A 20,958-nucleotide genomic window follows, 5' to 3' on the forward strand; every position below is an offset into this window, starting at 1 on the left:
AGATGGCTTGGTATCCCCATACCACTAAGAGCTTGCCACAATTTGTTATGGTCCACACAGTCAAAGGCTTTAGAATAGTCAATAAAACAGAAATAGATGTTTTTCTGAAACTCCCTGGCTTTTTCCATTATCCAGCGGATATTGGCAATTTGGCCCCTAGTTCCTCTGCCTTTTCTAAACCCAGCTTGTACATCTGGCAATTCTCGCTCCATGAATTGCTGAAGTCTACCTTGCAGGATCTTGAGCATTACCTTACTGGCATGTGAAATGAGTGCCACTGTTCGATAGTTTGAACATTCTTTAGTGTTTCCCTTTTTTGGTATGGGGATATAAGTTGATTTTTTCCAGTCTGATGGCCTTGTGTTTTCCAAATTTGCTGGCATATAGCATGCATTACCTTGACAGCATCATCTTGCAAGATTTTGAACAGTTCAGCTGGGATGCCGTTGTCTCCTGCTGCCTTGTTATTAGCAATGCTTCTTAAGGCCCATTCAACCTCACTCTTCAGGATGTCTGGCTCTAGCTCACTGACCACACCGTCAAAGCTATCCCCGATATTGTTATCCTTCCTATACAGGTCTTCTGTATATTCTTGCCACCTTTTCTTGATCTCTTCTTCTTCTGTTAGGTCCTTGCCATCTTTGTTTTTGATCATACCTATTTTGGCCTGGAATTTACCTCCAATGGTTCTAATTTTCTGGAAGAGGTCTCTTCTCCTTCCTATTCTATTGTCTTCTTCCACTTCCGCGCATTGCTTGTTTAAAAATAATTCCTTATCTCTTCTGGCTAACCTCTGGAATTTTGCATGTAATTGGGCATATCTCCCCCTATCGCTGTTGCCTTTTGCTTTCCTTCTTTCTTGGCCTACTTCTAGTGTCTCAGCAGACAGCCGTTTTGCCTTCTTGGTTTTCTCTTTCTTTGGGATGTATTTTGTTGCCGCCTCCTGAACAATGTTGCGAACTTCTGTCCATAGTTCTTCCGGGACCCTATCTACTAAGTCCAGTCCCATAAATCTATTCTTCACCTCCACTGCATATTCCTTAGGAATATTAGTGAGCTCATATCTAGCTGATCTGTGGGTTTTCCCTAATCTCTTTAGTCTGATCCTAAATTGTGCAAGAAGAAGTTCATGATCTGAACTACAGTCAGCTCCAGGTCTTGTTTTTACTGACTGTATAGATGTCCGCCACCTTTGGCTGCAAAGGATGTAGTCACTTTTCCAGCATCAGAAAGACTGGTTTTTCAACTGCAATATTTTTCCAACAAATCTTTATTCTTAAGAACATATGCTAGCGATAATATAGAGTTGATGGCAACACGCTTTTCAAACTTCAGCATAGAAATGCATGACGAGTCAAGTGATCTACAGCGTTCAGTGATCATAGACTTGAAGAGGCTGGATGGAAGCATCACCTTGATTTGCATTCAGCATACTTTCGCATCCAACTGGTAAGCCTGCTCAGAAAGGAGTGTGAGGATGGGATCTCTGGTGACCCCTCATCCATTGTTTCATAAACCCCCTGAGAGTTATGGCCAACATTCTGAGAAGCAGTAGACTGACCTAAAACTGGATTGAGTAGTTTCTGATAATTAGTATGTTGCAGAAAGCCAGCGATTGTCTTAGCATGTTATATGAACCTGGCCATTACTTTAAGCCATGATACAGCTTTTTACTTTGAGCAAATCATACTATATGAACTCAGTACAGTCCCTACTTGGATTGTGTCAACTAGGCAACATGTTCTTTAGTCGCACATGAAAACTGCAGTAACCCAGATGGGAGAGAGACATAAAAGGCATTTGGGAAATAACTGAATGATGCTGATGTAGAAGTAACAACAGTTATTTCTAACAAAACTGGGTGTCATACTAAAGCCAGATATGATAACATATCTGGCTTTAGGAAAAACAGGACTTTGAATTGACCACAGATCATCTTAGATTTTCAATTTTTAACAAAAGTAGTAAAAAAAGATGTTTGGATTTTCTACTAAATTATGTTGCTGAGATGAACACCATAGCAGGAGACAGATTACATTTGAAGGAACCAAGCTTTTAAATATATTTTCACTTTTCTACTTGGCAGACAATAAAATCGGTGTTATCTTCTTTTTTTTATGTTTATCATATGCAACGGGTAGAGACGTAAAATGTACAAAAGATTTTAGTAAATGTGCATTGTAAAATGTATCTTGAGATAACTAAATGTTTACTGGATCCAAATGTTTTATTTTACTACTGCAACATTTAACTCAGAATTAGATAAAATAAAAAAATGAAAACACATTGACAGACTAAGGAGGACCCCCTCCCCACAGAAAATCCCCAGGGATTAAATATTGCACAAGTTCTCCTTCATACAAGTATTTAAAGGAAAAATGAGAATTCTTTTTCTCCCATGCTACCTGATTTAACTGTGAATAATCTATAAGCAACATTAAAGGCAATATATGTGCAGATTTAACTGATCTTTTTCAAGTGACTAAGGTTTGTTTGAGAGCCAGTTTGGTGTACGCGTTAAGGCACCAGACTAGAAATTGGGAGACTGTGAGTTCTAGTCCTGCCTTAGGCACAAAGCCAGCTGGGTGATCTTGGGCCAGTCATTCTCTCTCAGCCCTAGGAAGCAGGCAGTGGCAAACCACTTCTGAAATCTTGCCAAGAAAACTGCAGGGACTTGTCCAGGCAGTCTCCAAGAATCGGCCATGACTGAATGGATTTTTTTTTTAAAAAGGTAGTTTAACTGGAGGAGCCAGACTATTGCTCACATAGAGATTTTTTTCAGTCTTCCTCCCCTGCAGCCCCCTAGGTCTCCCACTCTCCAAGAAGTCTTTTCAGAGGTTTTGGAAAAGCTACAGCGGTGTTTTTCAAACTTGGCAACTTTAAGATGTGGGGACTTCAACCCCCAGAATTCTCCAGCCAGCATGCTGGCTAGGGAATTCTGGGATTTGAAGTCCAGACATCTTAAAGTTGCCAAGTTTGAAAAACACTGAGCCACAGGGTTTATTCAGTCAAGACCTTTTGATCATATAACCACTGGAGTCTGCGCTCGTGTATATATATTTCACCAAAACATATTTTTTTTAGAAAAACAGAGGGGTGTCAGAAGCTGTTGCTGTGCTGCACAGCAACATTTTGGTCCTGCTGCACAGTATCAAACTTTAGCCTTACTCATAATTAGCAGGAGAAACCTCGAGTAGCAGCTGCAGATAGCAAGTAATTTTATCAAGCAACTCAAAATGTATTTTAAAATGTATAAAAGGCAGGTATAAAAGAAAACCACCAAGCATGAAAAGTGAAGCATATACATACTGCACTTTCGGGGACCAAATTACAGGAACCAAAACTAAGAACAAGGAAATGGCCACCATTCCAAAGGCAACTGGTAAACAAACCTGTAAAATATAAACAGAGTTAAGAGACTAGGAATCTAATAGATGAACAAGCAAGGAAGAAATGCAAATAAATAAATAAATAAAATTTCATATTCTGGACGTGAATCAAGTTTAAGCACAATCTTGCCAGCGGTGCACTACACAAAATGTTTCTTATGGATTTTCTGAGTACATTCAATCAGCTTACGGTCACTAGGGAAACCATAAATAACCATGGAGACGCTTTCCTTAAATGTGAGGCTTAAGCAATCATCTAACAATAATTTGCTTGAACTCACTCAGTCTTGCACAGAGTCACTAATGTATAGGACATCACTGTTAAACTGACAATTTTTTTTAAAAGGTGAATTTTGTGAATGCAAAATCAGCATTGCCTCTGAAGTTCTTCTTCCACATTGTCTACCATCTAAACAGAATTTACTCATTGTACAACGCACATTAAAGCAAGGTTGGATGTGCTTCTCAGAATCAGGCAAGATGTAGGGAACCACAGACAGGTGCATCACTGAAAGCCATGGTTTATTTGGTTTCTACAAAATGCTATCCATAAACCATTGTTTGCAAAGCAGAGCGGCAGAGTTCATGCAACATGCAAAGCTGTAATGTGGTATAATGGTTATGGGAATAACTCTGGAGACAGGTGGGTGAGCTACAGACTGGACAACTGGTGCATTTGTCAACATTTGTCCCAGTGGCATACATAGTGGACCTCAATAAGGGTCTACTCTTACCTATGAATGCATTGGCAAAGAAAGGAAGCAAAGCATTTTACTGCCCTGAATTCTGCAGCTTTTAAGCCTTTGCCCTCCCAGCCAAAGGCACCAGTAGATTGCTTTAGGGAGCAAAGTGCAGTGAAGTAGGACAAGGACAGCGTAAATTTCCCTCCTCCATTTGTCCACATGCAGCATTTTGTGTAAAGAATGGGCTTCCTTCATCCTGATGATCTGTGCTAAGACGACAAACCTGTATTTTACCCAGAAACACACACTTACTATAATCCATGTAGCAATTCAGCTGTCATACTTTAAGGGACTTTCTATTCCAGGGCACAGGAACAGTAGCCTAAGCACCCAGCTATTCCAAGATAATATTTAGGCAGGGTTCACTAACATGCTAAGCCTTTACCAAGCAAATCACATGTTGGCCCTGCGAGGTAGTCCAGACAAGCAGCACAACCAGGAGTACTAGCTCTGTCTTTATTGTGAGGCTACATTAACAGAATCTTGCAAGACTGAAAGTATTTCTCTCCTCCTTTCCTTTTACTCTCCAGAAAACTAGGGAAGGTCCTTCTGAAATGTTTCCCATGCCTGCCCTCCTTCTGTGGGCTGAGATACCTTTTACACACCAGTTGTCCAGTCTGCAGCTCTCCCTCCTGTCTCCCAAGGTCATTCCCACAGGCCATTATACCACATTATGGCTTTGCATGTTGCATGAACTCTGCCACTCTGCTTTGCAAACCAGAGTTTATGGATAGCCTTTTGTAGACACCAAATAAACCGTGGCTTTAAGTGATGCATGAATCCAATCTATGTCTCACTGCAAGCTGATCCTGCCTAGATCAATTACAATGTCGTGACTGCTACTTCTGATGTGGTTGCCCATTAAGAGAGCCTCCCAAAGAGGACCCCTGCAGAGCACCCACACCCTTCTCATGCAGGGAGACTGATTGAATAGGAAGAGACACAACTCTCTAAGGATTAACTGTGGAGGATTCAGGACTATAGATGAAGCATTTCTACTTCTGGACTATCTGCTTGTAACTGAATGGTATTTTGCCTACAGCACCCTTACTCCTTCTTCCTATTGTAACTGAGTTAAAAAATACTGTAAGATCTATCTCTGTCTTAGCACTACGATTTGCTGGATGGTTTCCATGTTTGCATAGGACTGCTTTCCTATGATCCACTGCTCTATTTCATGCCTATTCTTTGTTGCCTCTCCATCAGCATTTCTACTGGAATGATTTTCAGGATACATGGACAGGACTTCCACATCATTCCAGCCCATTCTTTCTGGACTGATATGCCTGTTACTGTAATTTTGACAGTGGAGCAATGCAATAGAGACAACGTGAAAAGTTCATTAGAAACCTCAGAAGTCACAGGCGTGTCATATTGGCAAACATCAGATAGTACTGTTGTGCTTCTCAGATCCAGTCAGAGTTATACTATGTTTCAAGAGAAAGCATTGTTCAAAAGAGAGAAATCAGTACTACTTGGAACTGACTTGCTTATATTTATTTCTGTGTTTCAAACAAGCCATGCTTAGCTATGCAGTCTCTCCGCATACTGAGTTGCACGTGTATCATTTTGCTTCAGACACAGAAACAAATGTATGTAGATCATGACATAGGCTACTAGCACATGTCAGCTCCATATATATTTTTCCTATCTAGAAGGAATGTCTGAAAGTGGGTTAGAAGTACAGGTCGTTCACGACTTATGACCACAATTGGGACAATTCTGTTGTCAGTTGCAGCAACCCTTCTTTCTTGACTTAATAAAGAATTCTGGTACTATGAGTCTGGAACGTAATTCAAACATGGGTTGCTATTTGAGCGAGAGTGAGCCTCTAAGAACCAGCAATCAGGCCATGAAGGAAGCAGAACTTTCCTCCTTCAATACATTACTCTGCTCTTCTCTGTGCATGGGCTATTCTGTCTGCTTCTCTTTCATGGAATTTTTTGAAGAAAGAAGATGGATGACAAGGCCAATTTCAGTCTGAAAGTTCTGATGCTGGGGAGCCCCCATAAAATTCTTAAAATGAGGAAGGACAATTAAGGCATAAAAGCTTCAGCTAGAAGCATCCATGATCTCTTGCTAACATTACAAATAATTGCAGGTGTACCGATTTTCCTAGATAGGTACTATACATCTTTTATTTATAAATATTAAGATTATGCAAGACATATCAGCTCAATTAGTTTAGTAAACATACACTGTACGTTTGAAGATAGCAGGGTGAACTACAGTAGCTCAGTGGAAGAACAAATGATCTCTGCAGAGTATCACAGGTTCAATTCCTGGCATTTCAGTCCAAAGAATCAGCTAGTAGGGGATGGAAAATCCTGAGAACCTGGAGACTTGTAATTGCCAATCAAAATAAACACTGCTGGAATAAGATTGTGGTGTGATCTGATTCCGTATAAAGTAGCTTCCTTTGTTCATCTATTCCACTGGGAACTGGGTCTGCTTAGGGCGAACCGTCTCTTCAGAGATTGCCAGACCCATGCATTACATATAACAGGATGCAGTTAGAAAACCTAGTTACACATTTCCATTTCTTTCAATGTACCTTGTATGGCCTGTGTAGATTAGGCTCTCGATATCGGAGGACAATGAGGCTAGCGCACGTTAGTCCAGTCATGAGCCAAATGGAGAATCCAAAATAATTCATTAAAGCAGTTAGATCTGATGAAATGAGAAAGGTAGTTGCAATAATGGTGGACAAAATCATGGCTGGTGCTGGAGTAAAACGGTGGACATTAAGCATGGATACTATGATAGGTAAGTGTCCAGATTGACTTGCAGCGTAGCTCAACCGTCCAAGGGTGAACATGCTGCCGTTGAGGGCACCAAATATAGAAACAGCCACAGATACAGGAATTATCCAAGCAAATGAAGGGATCACTCTCTCAGCCCACGTGACTGCTACAACAACTGAAAGGAAATATCAGCATTGTTAGCAGATTATTTGTAAAGGCTAAACAGCTTTCCTTAACAGATATATCACACACAGCTTGATATATTAATGAACCTTAATATGCTTTAGTGAACTTTGGAGAACAAATAAGGTTTGGCTCCAGAATACCGAAGCAACGTTGTTTGGAGTCCCAAGGCTGGATATAGCTCAGTAGTCCTTTGCCTTTTAATAGCTGTACAGAAAGTGGTGCTGACAGCAGGTAACCACCATTAGGTAATCTTGCTGGAAGGGAGACCATCAGGAAATCCCACGTCTGGTCATTAGACTGGCAAATTTAAAAAAAAAAAATCCATCCCAGAAGGAGGCAATGGCAAAACACTTCCATATTGTTATCAACAAAACAACTTGTATGCAGCTCTGTGTTTACCAAGAGTCATATGTGAGTTGTGGGAAATTTTCATTACAGAATTTCTACCAGATGTTGTCCTGGAGAAAGATGAAGCATCTGCTAGAATTCTGTATACTTCAGCTAATAATGGCAATGGAACATGATGGCAAAGAGAATGGTGCAACCGGAAGATATAAAACTTATATATTACAGAGCAAACAGAAATAAAAAGGCTACAGCTGTTTTGTAAAACCTTCAGCTGGACTAATAAGATCTTTAATAAAGCACCCACAAATACATTTTTTTTAAAAATCCACTATACTGACATGAAGTTTGCTGATCCCTAAACTGCCTCTCTTCTGGCTCATTATCAAACATGCACAGGATAGGCAAAGCAATTACTTTAATCATTTGACTTTGCTGCCCCCCCCCAACATAACTCCAGTCAGTGGGAAAAGCATTTGTCAATCACACGCGCACACACGCAGCAGGAATGGGGCCTGGATGGCATCTCGTGGCTCATTTCTGTGCCGTTTTCCATTCTTTCCAAAAAGATCTATGTGTTGAATAAAGATCAGAGAAAAACAGAAAATCAAAAGAAAATCATTAAGGGAGTCCCAGGCAGCATACACAGCAGCTCTATATAGAATAGTGTTTCTCAACCATAGCAACTTTAAGCTGTGTGGACTTCAAGTTCCAGAATTCCTCAGCCAGCCATACTGGCTGGGGAATTCTGGGAGTTGAAGTCCACACAGCTTAACGTTACTAAGGCTGAGAAACACTGCTATAGAATATACCACCCCTGCCTTGCCTGTCTGTATATAGATAACAAATGCCACTCCCAGATTCCTCTGGGCTCTGTTTGGGAAGCAATGAAGGAATGAAGCCTTGTCATTTCAACATTCGGCCATTTCACCCTTACGCTGGATCAGTGAAGGCAAGCAAGTTAAAGCACTTACAGCACCGCTGGCTGAACAGTTTAGTGCTACAGTGCAATTCTGAAAGACCACCTTTTAAATTTACCACCCACCATTTTGTTGAGGATGCAGAATGATGACCACCACATGTCCAGACCACCTGTCTACAGAGATGTGTGCCTGTGGCAGGAAACCATTACACCCAGCTGGAACAGGATTAGCAATAGAACACAAAAGGAATCCCAGTGCTAAAAACTCACACCTCTGCATTTCTGGTACCTCTGGTGCAACCTTGTTCTATGCAGCCATTCAGGGATACACCAGCAGAATGGTGGTAGGCCAGTCTGACTGAGACTGTAGGGGAGGAGGCATGTCCCCATCAGCCTGAAGGGGCTTAATCAGCATGTCTCTGCTCCCACTGGCAGCTGGTCACCTGACTTTACCTCCAGTGGAGTGGGTGGCCAAATGTAGCAGGCTTTACAGCAGCTGTCGTTGCACTGTGTTGTTATAGCCAAGAACAATTTAAGCCTGCCTCACGGGCTGAAAGCAATGTCACAGGGATGCAGCCAGAAGAGTATTTGTGCCACAGTTCAGTGCAAGTGGGGACATGGCCTCTGATTCATCTGAGCTTGTCTAGTGACTTCTTTGTTATATCAATTATAGGCATTCTAATTATCCTTTTTGAATCAAGAATACAGACACCCCAGCCATACCTGAGGAAACAATTTCCTTTGGCGTCAAAACTGTCAGATATGAAATGTTTACCAGCAAATAGAAAATGATGACTAAAGGAAGTGCAGTTATCACAGTCCAAAGAATGTTTCTGCTGGGGTTTTTAACCTCCTCTGGAAGACACAAAATAGAAATCACTCCAGCATATCCATTCATATAGCAAGAAAATGTACGATCCTAATTATTTACTAAAACCACTACAATTTGCTTTCTGTAATTTTTCCCAAACAAAAAGGCTTCCTGCTGCCCCCACTTCCATTCCTCAGGCCCTTAAAAGCAGTTTGAAAATAACCCAGAATCATCTTCAGAGTCACGAAATTAGAAATGCTGTGAACAAGAAGCAATGATCCAACTCCATGAATTTACTGTTTTTAGTCATTACTGGTTTTGTTGTAATGGTTTAAATTGATTTTAAATCAAACATCAACATCAACAACTTGTCACTGCTTTCTATGTTCCTCTGGCAGGAAAAGTGGTACAGGAAATAAATGAAGAAACCAATTTAAACATCTAAATGGTTTCTGACACAAGGCATTTCTGTTATATTATTGATTTATCAGATGTTTTGGCTACTTCAACCTGATCAACTCAAAGCAGCTGATAAAAGTCAAAATACAATCCACAACACCTAGGGAAAAAACCCACAAAAACCCACAATGAAAGCTAACAGAATGGCCTGTGTTCTGGGATGTGGCCCTTGTGTTTTATGGAATTGATCTACAGTTATGATGTTATCAGTAATATCTACTTATTCTTCAGAAGATTGACCCTGCCAGAAAAGAACTGAACCAATCCAGTCCTGAAGATATCCAGAAAAAACAAAGAGCAAATTCAGTTGCTGTCATATTTACATTCCATGGATTTCTTCAGTCTTCCTTGCAATAGTTATAATCAGGTGCAAATCACAGGATGGGTTTCACATCTCTTTGGAATGTTCTAAGTATGGGTATGTCGCTCTGCATAACAAACACTCTCTTCCAACAACCTAAGAGATGGCTTTATACATGGACTTCACCAGATGGACAACACCGAAATCAGATTGACTACATCCTTTGCAGCCAAAGGTGGTGGACATCTATACAGTTGGTAAAAACAAGACCTGGAGCTGACTGTAGTTCAGATCACGAACTTCTTCTTGCACAATTTAGGATCAGATTAAAGAGATTAGGGAAGACCCACAGATCAGCTAGATATGAGCTCACTAATATTGATAAGGAATATGCAGTGGAGGTGAAGAATAGATTTAAGGGACTGGACTTAGTAGATAGGGTCCCGGAAGAACTATGGACAGAAGTTTGCAACATTGTTCAGGAGGCAGCACAAAATACATCCCAAAGAAAGAAAAAACCAAGAAGGCAAAATGGCTGTCTGCTGAGACACTAGAAGTAGCCCAAGAAAGAAGGAAAGCAAAAGGCAACAGTGATAGGGGGAGATATGCCCAATTAAATGCAAAATTCCAGAGGTTAGCCAGAAGAGATAAGGAATTATTTTTAAACAAGCAATGCGCGGAAGTGGAAGAAGACAATAGAATAGGAAGGACAAGAGACCTCTTCCAGAAAATTAGAAACATCAGAGGTAAATTCCAGACAAAAATGGGTATGATCAAAAACAAAGATGGCAAGGACCTAACAGAAGAAGAAGAGATCAAGAAAAGGTGGCAAGAATATACAGAAGACCTGTATAGGAAGGATAACAATATCGGGGATAGCTTTGACGGTGTGGTCAGTGAGCTAGAGCCAGACATCCTGAAGAGTGAGGTTGAATGGGCCTTAAGAAGCATTGCTAATAACAAGTCAGCAGGAGACGGCATCCCAGCTGAACTGTTCAAAATCTTGCAAGATGATGCTGTCAAGGTAATGCATGCTATATGCCAGCAAATTTGGAAAACACAAGAATGGCCATCAGACTGGAAAAAATCAACTTATATCCCCATACCAAAAAAGGGAAACACTAAAGAATGTTCAAACTATCAAACAGTGGCACTCATTTCACATGCCAGTAAGGTAATGCTCAAGATCCTGCAAGGTAGGCTTCAGCAATTCATGGAGCGAGAATTGCCAGATGTACAAGCTGGGTTTAGAAAAGGCAGAGGAACTAGGGGCCAAATTGCCAATATCCGCTGGATAATGGAAAAAGCCAGGGAGTTTCAGAAAAACATCTATTTCTGTTTTATTGACTATTCTAAAGCCTTTGACTGTGTGGACCATAACAAATTGTGGCAAGCTCTTAGTGGTATGGGGATACCAAGCCATCTTGTCTGCCTCCTGAAGAATCTGTAGCAACAGTAAGTAGCAACAGTAAGAACAGACCACGGAACAACGGACTGGTTTAAGATTGGGAAAGGAGTACGGCAGGGCTGTATACTCTCACCCTACCTATTCAACTTGTACGCAGAACACATCATGCGACATGCTGGGCTTGAGGAATCCAAGGCTGGAGTTAAAATCTCTGGAAGAAACATTAACAATCTCAGATATGCAGATGATACCACTCTGATGGCTGAAAGTGAAGAGGAACTGAGGAGCCTTATGATGAAGGTGAAAGAAGAAAGTGCAAAAGCTGGCTTGCAGCTAAACCTCAAAAAAACCAAGATTATGGCAACCAGCTTGATTGATAACTGGCAAATAGAGGGAGAAAATGTAGAAGCAGTGAAAGACTTTGTATTTCTAGATGTGAAGATTACTGCGGATGTTGACTGCAGTCAGGAAATCAGAAGACGCTTAATCCTTGGGAGAAGAGCAATGACAAATCTCAATAAAATAGTTAAGAGCAGAGACATCACACTGACAACAAAGGTCCGCATAGTTAAAGCAATGGTGTTCCCCGTAGTAACATATGGCTGCGAGAGCTGGACCATAAGGAAGGGTGAGAGAAGGAAGATCGATGCTTTTGAACTGTGGTGTTGGAGGAAAATTCTGAGAGTGCCTTGGACTGCAAGATCAAACCAGTCCATCCTCCAGGAAATAAAGCCAGACTGCTCACTTGAGGGAATGGTATTAAAGGCAAAACTGAAATACTTTTGCCACATAATGAGAAGACAGGACACCCTGGAGAAGATGCTGATGCTAGGGAGAGTGGAAGGCAAAAGGAAGAGGGGCCGACCAAGGGCAAGGTGGATGGATGATATTCTAGAGGTGATGGACTTGTCCCTGGGGGAGCTGGGGGTGTTGACGACCGACAGGAAGCTCTGGCGTGGGCTGGTCCATGAAGTCACGAAGAGTCGGAAGCGACTAAACGAATAAACAAGTATGGGTATACCTTACCTTAACCCCTTGTTTTTGATATGGAAATACATTTCTGGATATGATGCTAGGGAGAATTTCTCAAGAATTCATGGGCTCTATATCCCTGCCTCTTAGCATCTGACACTGTTGTAAGATTACACAGCTAGCCTGTCATATAGCTGTCTAATTGCACGCAATGACCGAATGCTGCAACCAGGTTAAACACCAGTTTCAGTGTTAATCTGGAAGGGGGAGAGAATTTTTTTTTTCTGTAGAACTATTAGAAATTCACAGTAGGGATCTACATTCTTTGAAGCAGATGACAAATCAGGAATTTTGAGAATGTGTTGTGGACATATTGGCTGATGGAGCATGCTCATTCATAATATGTCACCCTGGAAGGACACAGATAGCTACACAAGCACTGATTTCCTCAAGTGCTGTCACCCTCTCTAGCAAGGTGCTCCTTACCACCTCTTTTGTCGTTGTCCTTTTTTAGGCAGATGCGTACATTTTCAGTCAAAGCACTGGCATACAAGCTATGCAGTACAGCCACTCTTAGAAATAAAGATGAAGCTGGAAGCTTTTTTTTTTTTTTGCAGCATGCATTTTCCCAATCCATTAAAAAAAGAATGTAAAAGGTCCAGGATTAATAAGTCTGATTTTTCATCATACTGAATAAGGGAAGCTCAGTTCCACACATGAGGAAAAATGTGCTATGTAGCATGTAATTATACCCTAGAGAGAAAGCCAGAAGGATATATATTTCCACACAGCCAAAACAGATCCTGAATTGCCTATTTTAGACTCCTAGAACTGTGTGGAAATAAACTGCTACTTCATTGTGGTTCAGCTAAATCGGGCAGTATTCTGAATGGATCTAAGTTACATGGGAGAATGGGTTCCATCTGAGAGCTACATGGAGTAACAAGAAAGTCATCCTTCTTTAAACAATTTTTTTTCCTGTCAGAAGCACCTACCAAGACGCTTCTGTGTTGAAAGGATTTGCCAGTGATGTCACTGTTGCCCAGGGGATGCCCGAGGGGGCTCCTTTCATGTCCCTGTTATTTTCCCACCTAAGTGGTACCTATTTATCTACTTTGCATGCTTTTGAACTGCTAGGTTAGCAGGAGCTGGGACAAGTTGACTGGAGTTCACTCCGTCACACAGCTCGCGCTCTCGGGTTTCCAACTGCCGAGCTTCTGACTGTAATGGTCCTCTGACTCAGCGTCTTAACCACTGAGCCACCGTGGCCCCTTCTTTAAATGATATTGTCATATTATCCATTTTTGCATGCAAGTTAACACGAGGAACCTTCACTCTCCACATCAGTTTATCCATCACAGACGACAAATGGGCAGGAAGCTCCTACAGCTTCTCTAACAAGTGAGGGCACAGGCTATCTGCTCTAGTGCAGAAAAGGGACATGCATGCTGGACAGCCCAGCAGAAGCCATGTCCATTTTTTCAGCATTATGTGGTTCCTATTGATTTGCAGCTTGTCCCATCTTTTTCACCCATGGGGGAAAACAAGACACTGGCGAAGTGGTGAAGCTGACCCTGTCTGTGTTTCTGTAGGAGTGCTGGCAGTATGCTTTCTGTTGGCTTTGCTACGCTTCCAACATGCAAGGCAGCAGATGGCAAAAGACAATGTAGAGGCCAGCAACAACAGAAAAAAAGAGGCTTTTTGGGGGGTGGGGGAGAGAGAGAGAGATGAAACTTTACTTGAAGTGTATGGACTGGATGGGGCAGACTGGCAGTACAATGCCTGTAGGCCTGAGATTCCTCACCTTGATGTGCAAGCTGTACTGATTCAGGCCTACGAATTGTTTTCTTAAGAACAGCAAGAGCCTCTCCTTTCCTTTCTTCATTTGGTCTTCAGTTTTAGATCTGTACTAAGACCCATGTTATGAAACCGTATGGAACACTATTAATAAAACTAGTCTTAATTACACTTATTTGGTGCCTGAACTCTATATAGGTAGTCTCAACTTAGGACGGCAATTGGGACCACAACTGCCATCGCTTAGCAATAGTAATTCCTGCAGTCCCAATTGCTGTTGTTAACTGAATCCTACAGCTGTTAGGCAAGGCAACTTCCTGCCGACTTCCCACAACCAAGTCAGCTGGCAGGAAGTTGCAAGTCTCAGGCTGCTTGCAAGCAGGCCAGCAGGCAGGTAAGTGGCTGCTGTCGAGTGGGGAAGGACACAAGGGGGGGGTACGAGGGTGCGAGTGAGGAGCAGTGAGGCTCAGGGAGGGTGCACGAGGGTGCGAGGGAAGCATGGTGAAGCTCAGGGAGGGTGCGCAGGGGTGCATGAGTGGCTGGTGCGGCACAAGTGCAGAGCAGCTGGAGGAGCGTGAGCTGGTGGGGGAGACTTACCCCAGTGACTTGAGACCTTCCCTGCTGGCTTCCCCATTGACTTTCTGGGGAAGCCGGCAGGGAAGGTGACAAATGGCAATCACATGACTGGGGGGTGCTGCCACCATCGTTAAGTGTGAGCTGGTTGCCAAGCACCCAGATTGTGATCACATGACCACAGGGGTGCTGAGACGGATGGAACTCCGAGGACCAGTTGTAACCACGATTCCTTTAGCACCCTTATAACTTTGAACGGTTGCTGAATGAATGATCCTAAGTTGAGGCCTAGCTGCAGTCAAGATTTAATTGATAGCACAGCAAGTGATTTGACAAAGAAAATGGAAGACATACCTGCCAAGTAGCCGAGTGACCACCAGCCACCATATGCATACAACCCTTGGAAAAATGCTTCTGAGATCTGCACAGCATCTGGAATCTCTGAACTGAAAGCATTCTCAAATCTGGCTGTGTTCTTTTTCTTTCCTCTGATCAACAGAACTACTCCCCCGATTGCAATGATGGAGAGAGCCATCATCTTGAGAAAGGTGAAAACAGTCTGCACCCAAGCAGCCATCTTGACACTTCGACCATTGAGAACCCCAAGGAACCAGAGAACAGCCAGTGCCAAACATTTCTTTACCATCTCAGGAGCTGGGCACTCTCCATAGAAAGGCTGAACGGCATATTCAGCAAACAACAAGGCTCGAGCAGCATTTGAGGCTGGTCTGTTGAACATTGCTGTCCATAAGAAGATAAAAGCCAATGGAGAGCCAAGGGCTCTTTTTATGTGGCTGTATTCCCCTCCTGAAAGTGGCAATGCTGTGATTAGCTCTGCGTAACAGAGAGCACCCATCAGAGACACAATGCCACAAGCAGCCCAGATTACTAAAGCCACACCAACGTTGAGCAAGGAATATTTGAGCACCCCAGTTGGGGAGACAAAAATCCCTGCACCTATAATTGTGCCTACTATGAAGCTAACTCCTTCTAAATAGCCAATTGTCTTTTCAAGCTGGATCTTTTTTTCATTTGTATTTGCTGCTTTAGCCTGATTACCTTGGTCTCTCTCCATGTTTTCAGTTTTCTTTTGGTGTTTTTAGTGAGCATCTGAGGGTAACTTGAAGGCCTTACACTCTTCCCTTCTTGAGTGATTTCAGAACTGTGTCCTTTTAAGTTTAAAAGGAAAGGGGCTGATGATTAACTACATCTTGTCAAAGAAGTTGGACAAGTTTTGCAAACAATTAACTCAATCTGTGCGCTCTCCTCACAACAGATACGATCCAGTTGTTGTTTTTGGAGAGTTATCAGCTGATGGGTAGCAGGCAGACTGTCTCCTGAACCTCTTTACATAATTTCTGTCCAATATACCTTTGGGTTGGAAAGAAGAACAATGTAGAGAAAGCACACAAATCATGGCTTCTGGGATTCTTTCCAACCCCTTGCTAGCAGCTCCATTCTAGATCGTGTGACCAGGAGGGAAAAGGGATGAAACTTCAAAAGAATGCAGTGGGCAGCATTCTGAGCCTGTACCCAATCGAGTTTCTCATAGGAATATACTGGGGAGAGATTTTTGGAATTTTTTCTCTCTAGCATACAGCCCATTTTCAAGCTCAGTCTTACTTTTGTTGGCTTCTCCTGCCACAAAAGATTGGATCCCATTCTGTTCTGTTTTGGGAAACTTATCCTGCTGAAAGGCAGGCAGACCAACAGACAGAGTCCCAAGCCTTTTTACATAATTTCTTTCCAGTGTTTCATTGGATTGCAAAGAATAAAAAACTATCAGTAAGACAGAACTGTCAATTTTCCTGTACTTTTTAAACTTTTTTTTTTTACATTTTTTAACTTTTTTTTACTCAAAGTCTGCTACCAAATCTAAATGTCTGGGTAATCAAAATGACATTGTCAATATTCCTCCCAGATTACTCATTACATGAAACATATGGCCATAAAACTTTACTGGTTCCTTAATGATTTAGCAAACCGTTACCCTGGACTGAGGCAACACTTCAAGGGCTTCAGATGTTTGGTTTGTCAAAAAAACAAAGAAAATTCCTAGAGATTTCATCTGCTGGCCTTTGGTCTTTTAAAAACTTTTTTTCCTTACAAAATAAAATTGTTCACCAGCCATTTTTACTGTCTTTACTCCCCAATCATATACAGATAGTCCTTGCTTAGCAACTACTCGTTCAGCGACCATTTGAAGTTACAACAGCACTGTACAAGTAGACTCACAGATGGTCCTTGAAGCTGTGGTCATTGCAGCATCCTTGCAGTCATGTGATAGTGATTCAGGCACTTGGCGACTGGGGTGCAACTACAATGGTCACATCTCGCGGTCACATGATCATCATTTGACACCTTCACTGCCAGCTTCCAACAAGCAAAGTCAATGGGGAAGCTTGCAGGAAGTTACTGTCACGTGACATCATGCTTAATAACATGTGATTTGCTTAACGACCACAACTAGAACTGCTGTCATAAGTCAGCATGTTTACATGATTTTTTGCTTTAGGACCGCGTTGCTTAGCAACAGAGTTCCCAGTTCCAATTACGGTCCTAAACTGAGGACTACTTGTATATGTTTATATCCAAACTAAGTTAAGTTCCCTTTGAGTTTCCAGGTACGTATGCATCCTATACCTTTTACCTAACACAAAGCCGCATTACCATACTTCTGAGTGCATGTGTAAAGTATTCTGCTGTATTTTCCCAAAAGTAACATAGTAGGCCAAGCCCATGAAGCATAAAATGCAATACACAATGCCATTATAGCTGAGCTGACAGGTTTAATATTGCATTCTAAGCCGTACAAACGGTCAGCAGTTGATATTTTTCTATGCAATACATCACTATCATCATTTTAGGGTTTTTTGGATGCTTTCAAAACAGACACAAGCTATAGGCAAGCAGCTTGGTTGACAGCCTTTTCGTTCACCTTTCTGCCTAAATGGGTTGAGACAACATGGACGCAAAATTCAGATGAAGCTTAATACAAAAGCTGTTATCACAGAAGATAACAGATGTAGCATAAACAAAGATGATTGGAAGGACTGCCTCTCTTCATGCTTGTTTAAGTAATAATAGTTCTAAGAATAGTCTTATTTATGTACCTCAGAGGCCTTTGCTTCAGGGCATTTCAGAGAGTCCACACAATTCCTCAGCCTGGAACAACTTAGACCAAATAAGGTGTTCACAGAAACAAAGAAAAATCAAGAAGGGATAGAGATATGCTCGGCCCTTTCCATTTAAAATCAGTGGCATCATTGGGACTGGAATCTGGAGCCACGCAGCCAGGGGACTCCAAATAAACAGCAGCCAAAGGAAGCATGATGTAGCAGCCCATCAGTCAAACAGGTAAAATATTAACAATTCATGTGAATCATTGTATCTGCCAATAATCTTCATTTGCCCCAAATGTATCTGTGCCCTGGGCAGGGACCAGAGGGATTCAGAGACAAGGTGTCTTGTTAGGCTCTGCACCCAACCTGTAGAAATGATTAAAATAAAAGTTAAGGCACTGAGCACCCTTTCTGCTCATAGTTGCCAGCTCCTGGGAAGGAGGCAGGGGAATAACCAGGGCAGTGATAACAAGGGAATGCAGCAGAGTGGTCAAGAGTGACATTTTGCCCCAGGTCCCCACAGACCGGACCACCAAGGTACGATGTAGGTGACTAACTCAGCAACCCATAAGGTTTTCATGGGTGCCTCTTCCTACTATGGTTGAAATTAAATTTATGTGTAGTTAAATTTGATGACATGCTGCCTCCTTCCCCTCCCCCACTCCCAAACCTGTTAACAGCTTAGGAAACTTGTCATCAATGTCATTCTTGCCCTAAACTAATTAAACCTCAAAATCACAGCTGGTTAACAAATCATTGTATAATAACAAACTATTACACCTTAGAGTGTAACAAATCAGAAGAGTCAGACAGAATCTACAGAGTGACTTCTGCTGATTGGCAAACAGGATTAAGCTAGCTAGCTAGCTAATATCCCAGCAAATTCAGAATTATCACAGATGGCACTCCTCTTTGGAGACATGTGTGCCCTTCAGATTAATGATTTAGCACTCTGTCCATTTCTGGAAACTGACAAATATCTGTACATATGCCTTACCAGACAGCATCCATATTTTCTTAGGGGGTGCCAACAATGTCTTTTTGTTAATGTGTAAAAAATAATTACAACAGATGGCCAGTAAATTTATGCATAATCGTCAAGCTAGCACAAAACAATGTGGTATAGAACCAAATTCTGGGAAATGTGTGCAGTTGAAATCTTGTTCCAGGATATAAAAGATGGATAAACTTAATTTACAGTAAAGCAAAGCTAAAGAAGCCTTTAAGTCAAGCATGAGCACTAGTCATTTTATGGACATGTTCATGCAATTTTCTTGGCAGCAATATGGAAGTGGTTTGGCATTGACTTTTTTCAACTTCAGTCTAGTCAACACCCTGGAACCCCTTTCTGTCTCTTCTATCTAAGTATTAACCAAGCCTGATCTGTTTAGCTTCCAAGACCAGAGAAGGCCAAAAGAGGTAGCCCAAAAGTAGCCAGCAGGTTACCTCACAATTGTAATTGTTGCTCCCAACTAAAGTCTCAACCTCTGTCCTATTTTTTGTGCTAAGTCAGAAGATGAGAGACAGCAGTTAAAGGGCTGGACTATGACAGGGAGGGCCAGGTTCAAACTCTGCTTATGAAACTCACAGGTTGATCTTTAGCAGTCATTGTCTTGCGCCATAATTTTCACAGGAGTTTTGTGAAAGTAAACACTGTGGGGAACAGCTTCTGGGTTTATTAGCCAACCACAGGCTCTCTTTCACAGCCAAGTTAAAGTGCTACTCACCATTCCTGAGACAGAAAAAAACTACACTGGCATAACTACCCCCACTAGTGATCCCTACCTTGCCACAGGAACGATGCTAGCAAATGGTGCTGTTTTTATTATGAGCAGAATTAAGTCAAGTTAGGGACAGGGATTTGGAAGTTTTCTGCCAGCTTTATTCCCCTCTCACCCAATGCCACTAGATACAGGAAAACATCCACCAGTCACTCTCTTTGGTGTGGGCTGGGGTTGGGATAGACTGGCATTTCCAGCCATCTGTCAAAACTCATTCTGGTTTTGTGCAGCTGCATTCAGAGGGAGCCTGAGGATTCCAGAACACAGTGTGTTGAAAGCAGCCCAAAGTTTGCAGATGTGAGGAGTGTGATACCAGAAAGCAGCAGAGAGCTGGTTCTCTCTCTCCCTCTTCACCATGCAGTCCCTTTTCAGGCCAATCCAAGACTCCAGGCCAGGGAGTTGCTCAGAGACCTGGCAGGGAAAGAGAGTCTGGTTTGAAGGAAGAAATTCTCCCATTCCCAAAGCAAAAGGCCTTGGAAGACAGTGCCCAAAGACCAGAGAAGGGGGTGGGAGGTGTACCACATTCAAGTGCCAATTGCTGCTGATCCCACCCCCTGGCGATCCCTTGATTGCAACACCAACTGCATGGCCAGTGAGGCACATGGCGAAGCTGCCACAGCTTGTTTTTTGCTTAAGGGGGAAAATATTAATTTAACACCCAGACAGCTAAGGATAACTTTAAGCTGCCTCAGTAAGGGGTGAGGATGAGAGGAAGGCAAAGCGAAGAGTTAAGTGTTTTCTATATCTCTTTGGAGTCCTTGGGGCTCTCTGAGCCTTGTTGTTTTCTTGCAGATGTTTCATTGCCAGACTAGGTAACATCTTCGGTGAGAAAAGGGATGTTGCCTAGTCTGGCAATGAAACATCTGCAAGAAAACAGCAAGGCTCAGAGAGTACCAAGGACTCCACAGTTCAACCCTGAGCTACAAATATTCTCTTTGATTGGTACTTTATCTCTTTGCTGCCATCTAGTGGTAATTTGGGTATATGCCATCCTGATGTGATAGCTCTAGAAAAACTGCTTCATTTAATGAAATAATCTCTCAGCATTTGCAGCAGATAAAGGTGTCCCACTGCAAATATTAATTACAGTTGTGCTTTGACTTGCAGAGCAAATAATTTAATTTTAACCATCTGCTCAGACTTCTAGCAATTATCAAGAAGAAAAGAAACAGGAGAAACCTTGCGGGGAGGAGGTTAAAGGTGGCAAAAGATAAATGCGAGGGGGAAACGGCTTCAACCTTATGTGCCTGTAGCAGGGATTTAGGTACACAATTAAGGCATTTGTAATTGATGACATTGCCACACACCTGCTATTTTGGCACTGCTGCTGCAGTTTACTGCCGACTCTGCTGAGCAGCATCTGATCCTAACTGTGCCATCTCCACTTTGACAGGTACCCACCTCT

The 20,958-nt window shown here is 42.2% G+C and overlaps 1 protein-coding gene across 3 annotated transcripts in view; it reads right to left on the reverse strand.

Annotated features, from left to right (window-relative positions):
- SLC7A13 (solute carrier family 7 member 13) overlaps positions 1–15,865 on the reverse strand; it is a 31,020-nt gene extending 15,155 nt beyond the window's left edge. The window contains exons 1-4 of one of the 3 annotated variants that reach the window (XM_063299439.1): positions 15,005–15,865; positions 9,053–9,184; positions 6,687–7,051; positions 3,310–3,392 (exon numbers count right to left, since the gene is read on the reverse strand). In XM_063299439.1, the coding sequence (XP_063155509.1) occupies positions 3,310–3,392; positions 6,687–7,051; positions 9,053–9,184; positions 15,005–15,725 (1,301 nt within the window). In that variant the 5' untranslated portion in view covers positions 15,726–15,865. Of the gene's footprint in view, positions 1–3,062; positions 3,393–5,318; positions 5,425–6,686; positions 7,052–9,052; positions 9,185–15,004 lie in introns of those variants that run through there. The other 2 variants (XM_063299437.1, XM_063299440.1) reach the window with 2 other exon arrangements.
- Positions 15,866–20,958: the final 5,093 nt, after the last annotated feature.

Source organism: Candoia aspera, chromosome 3 (genome assembly GCF_035149785.1).
Source record: "Candoia aspera isolate rCanAsp1 chromosome 3, rCanAsp1.hap2, whole genome shotgun sequence".
Classification (NCBI taxonomy): Eukaryota; Metazoa; Chordata; class Lepidosauria; order Squamata; family Boidae; genus Candoia; species Candoia aspera.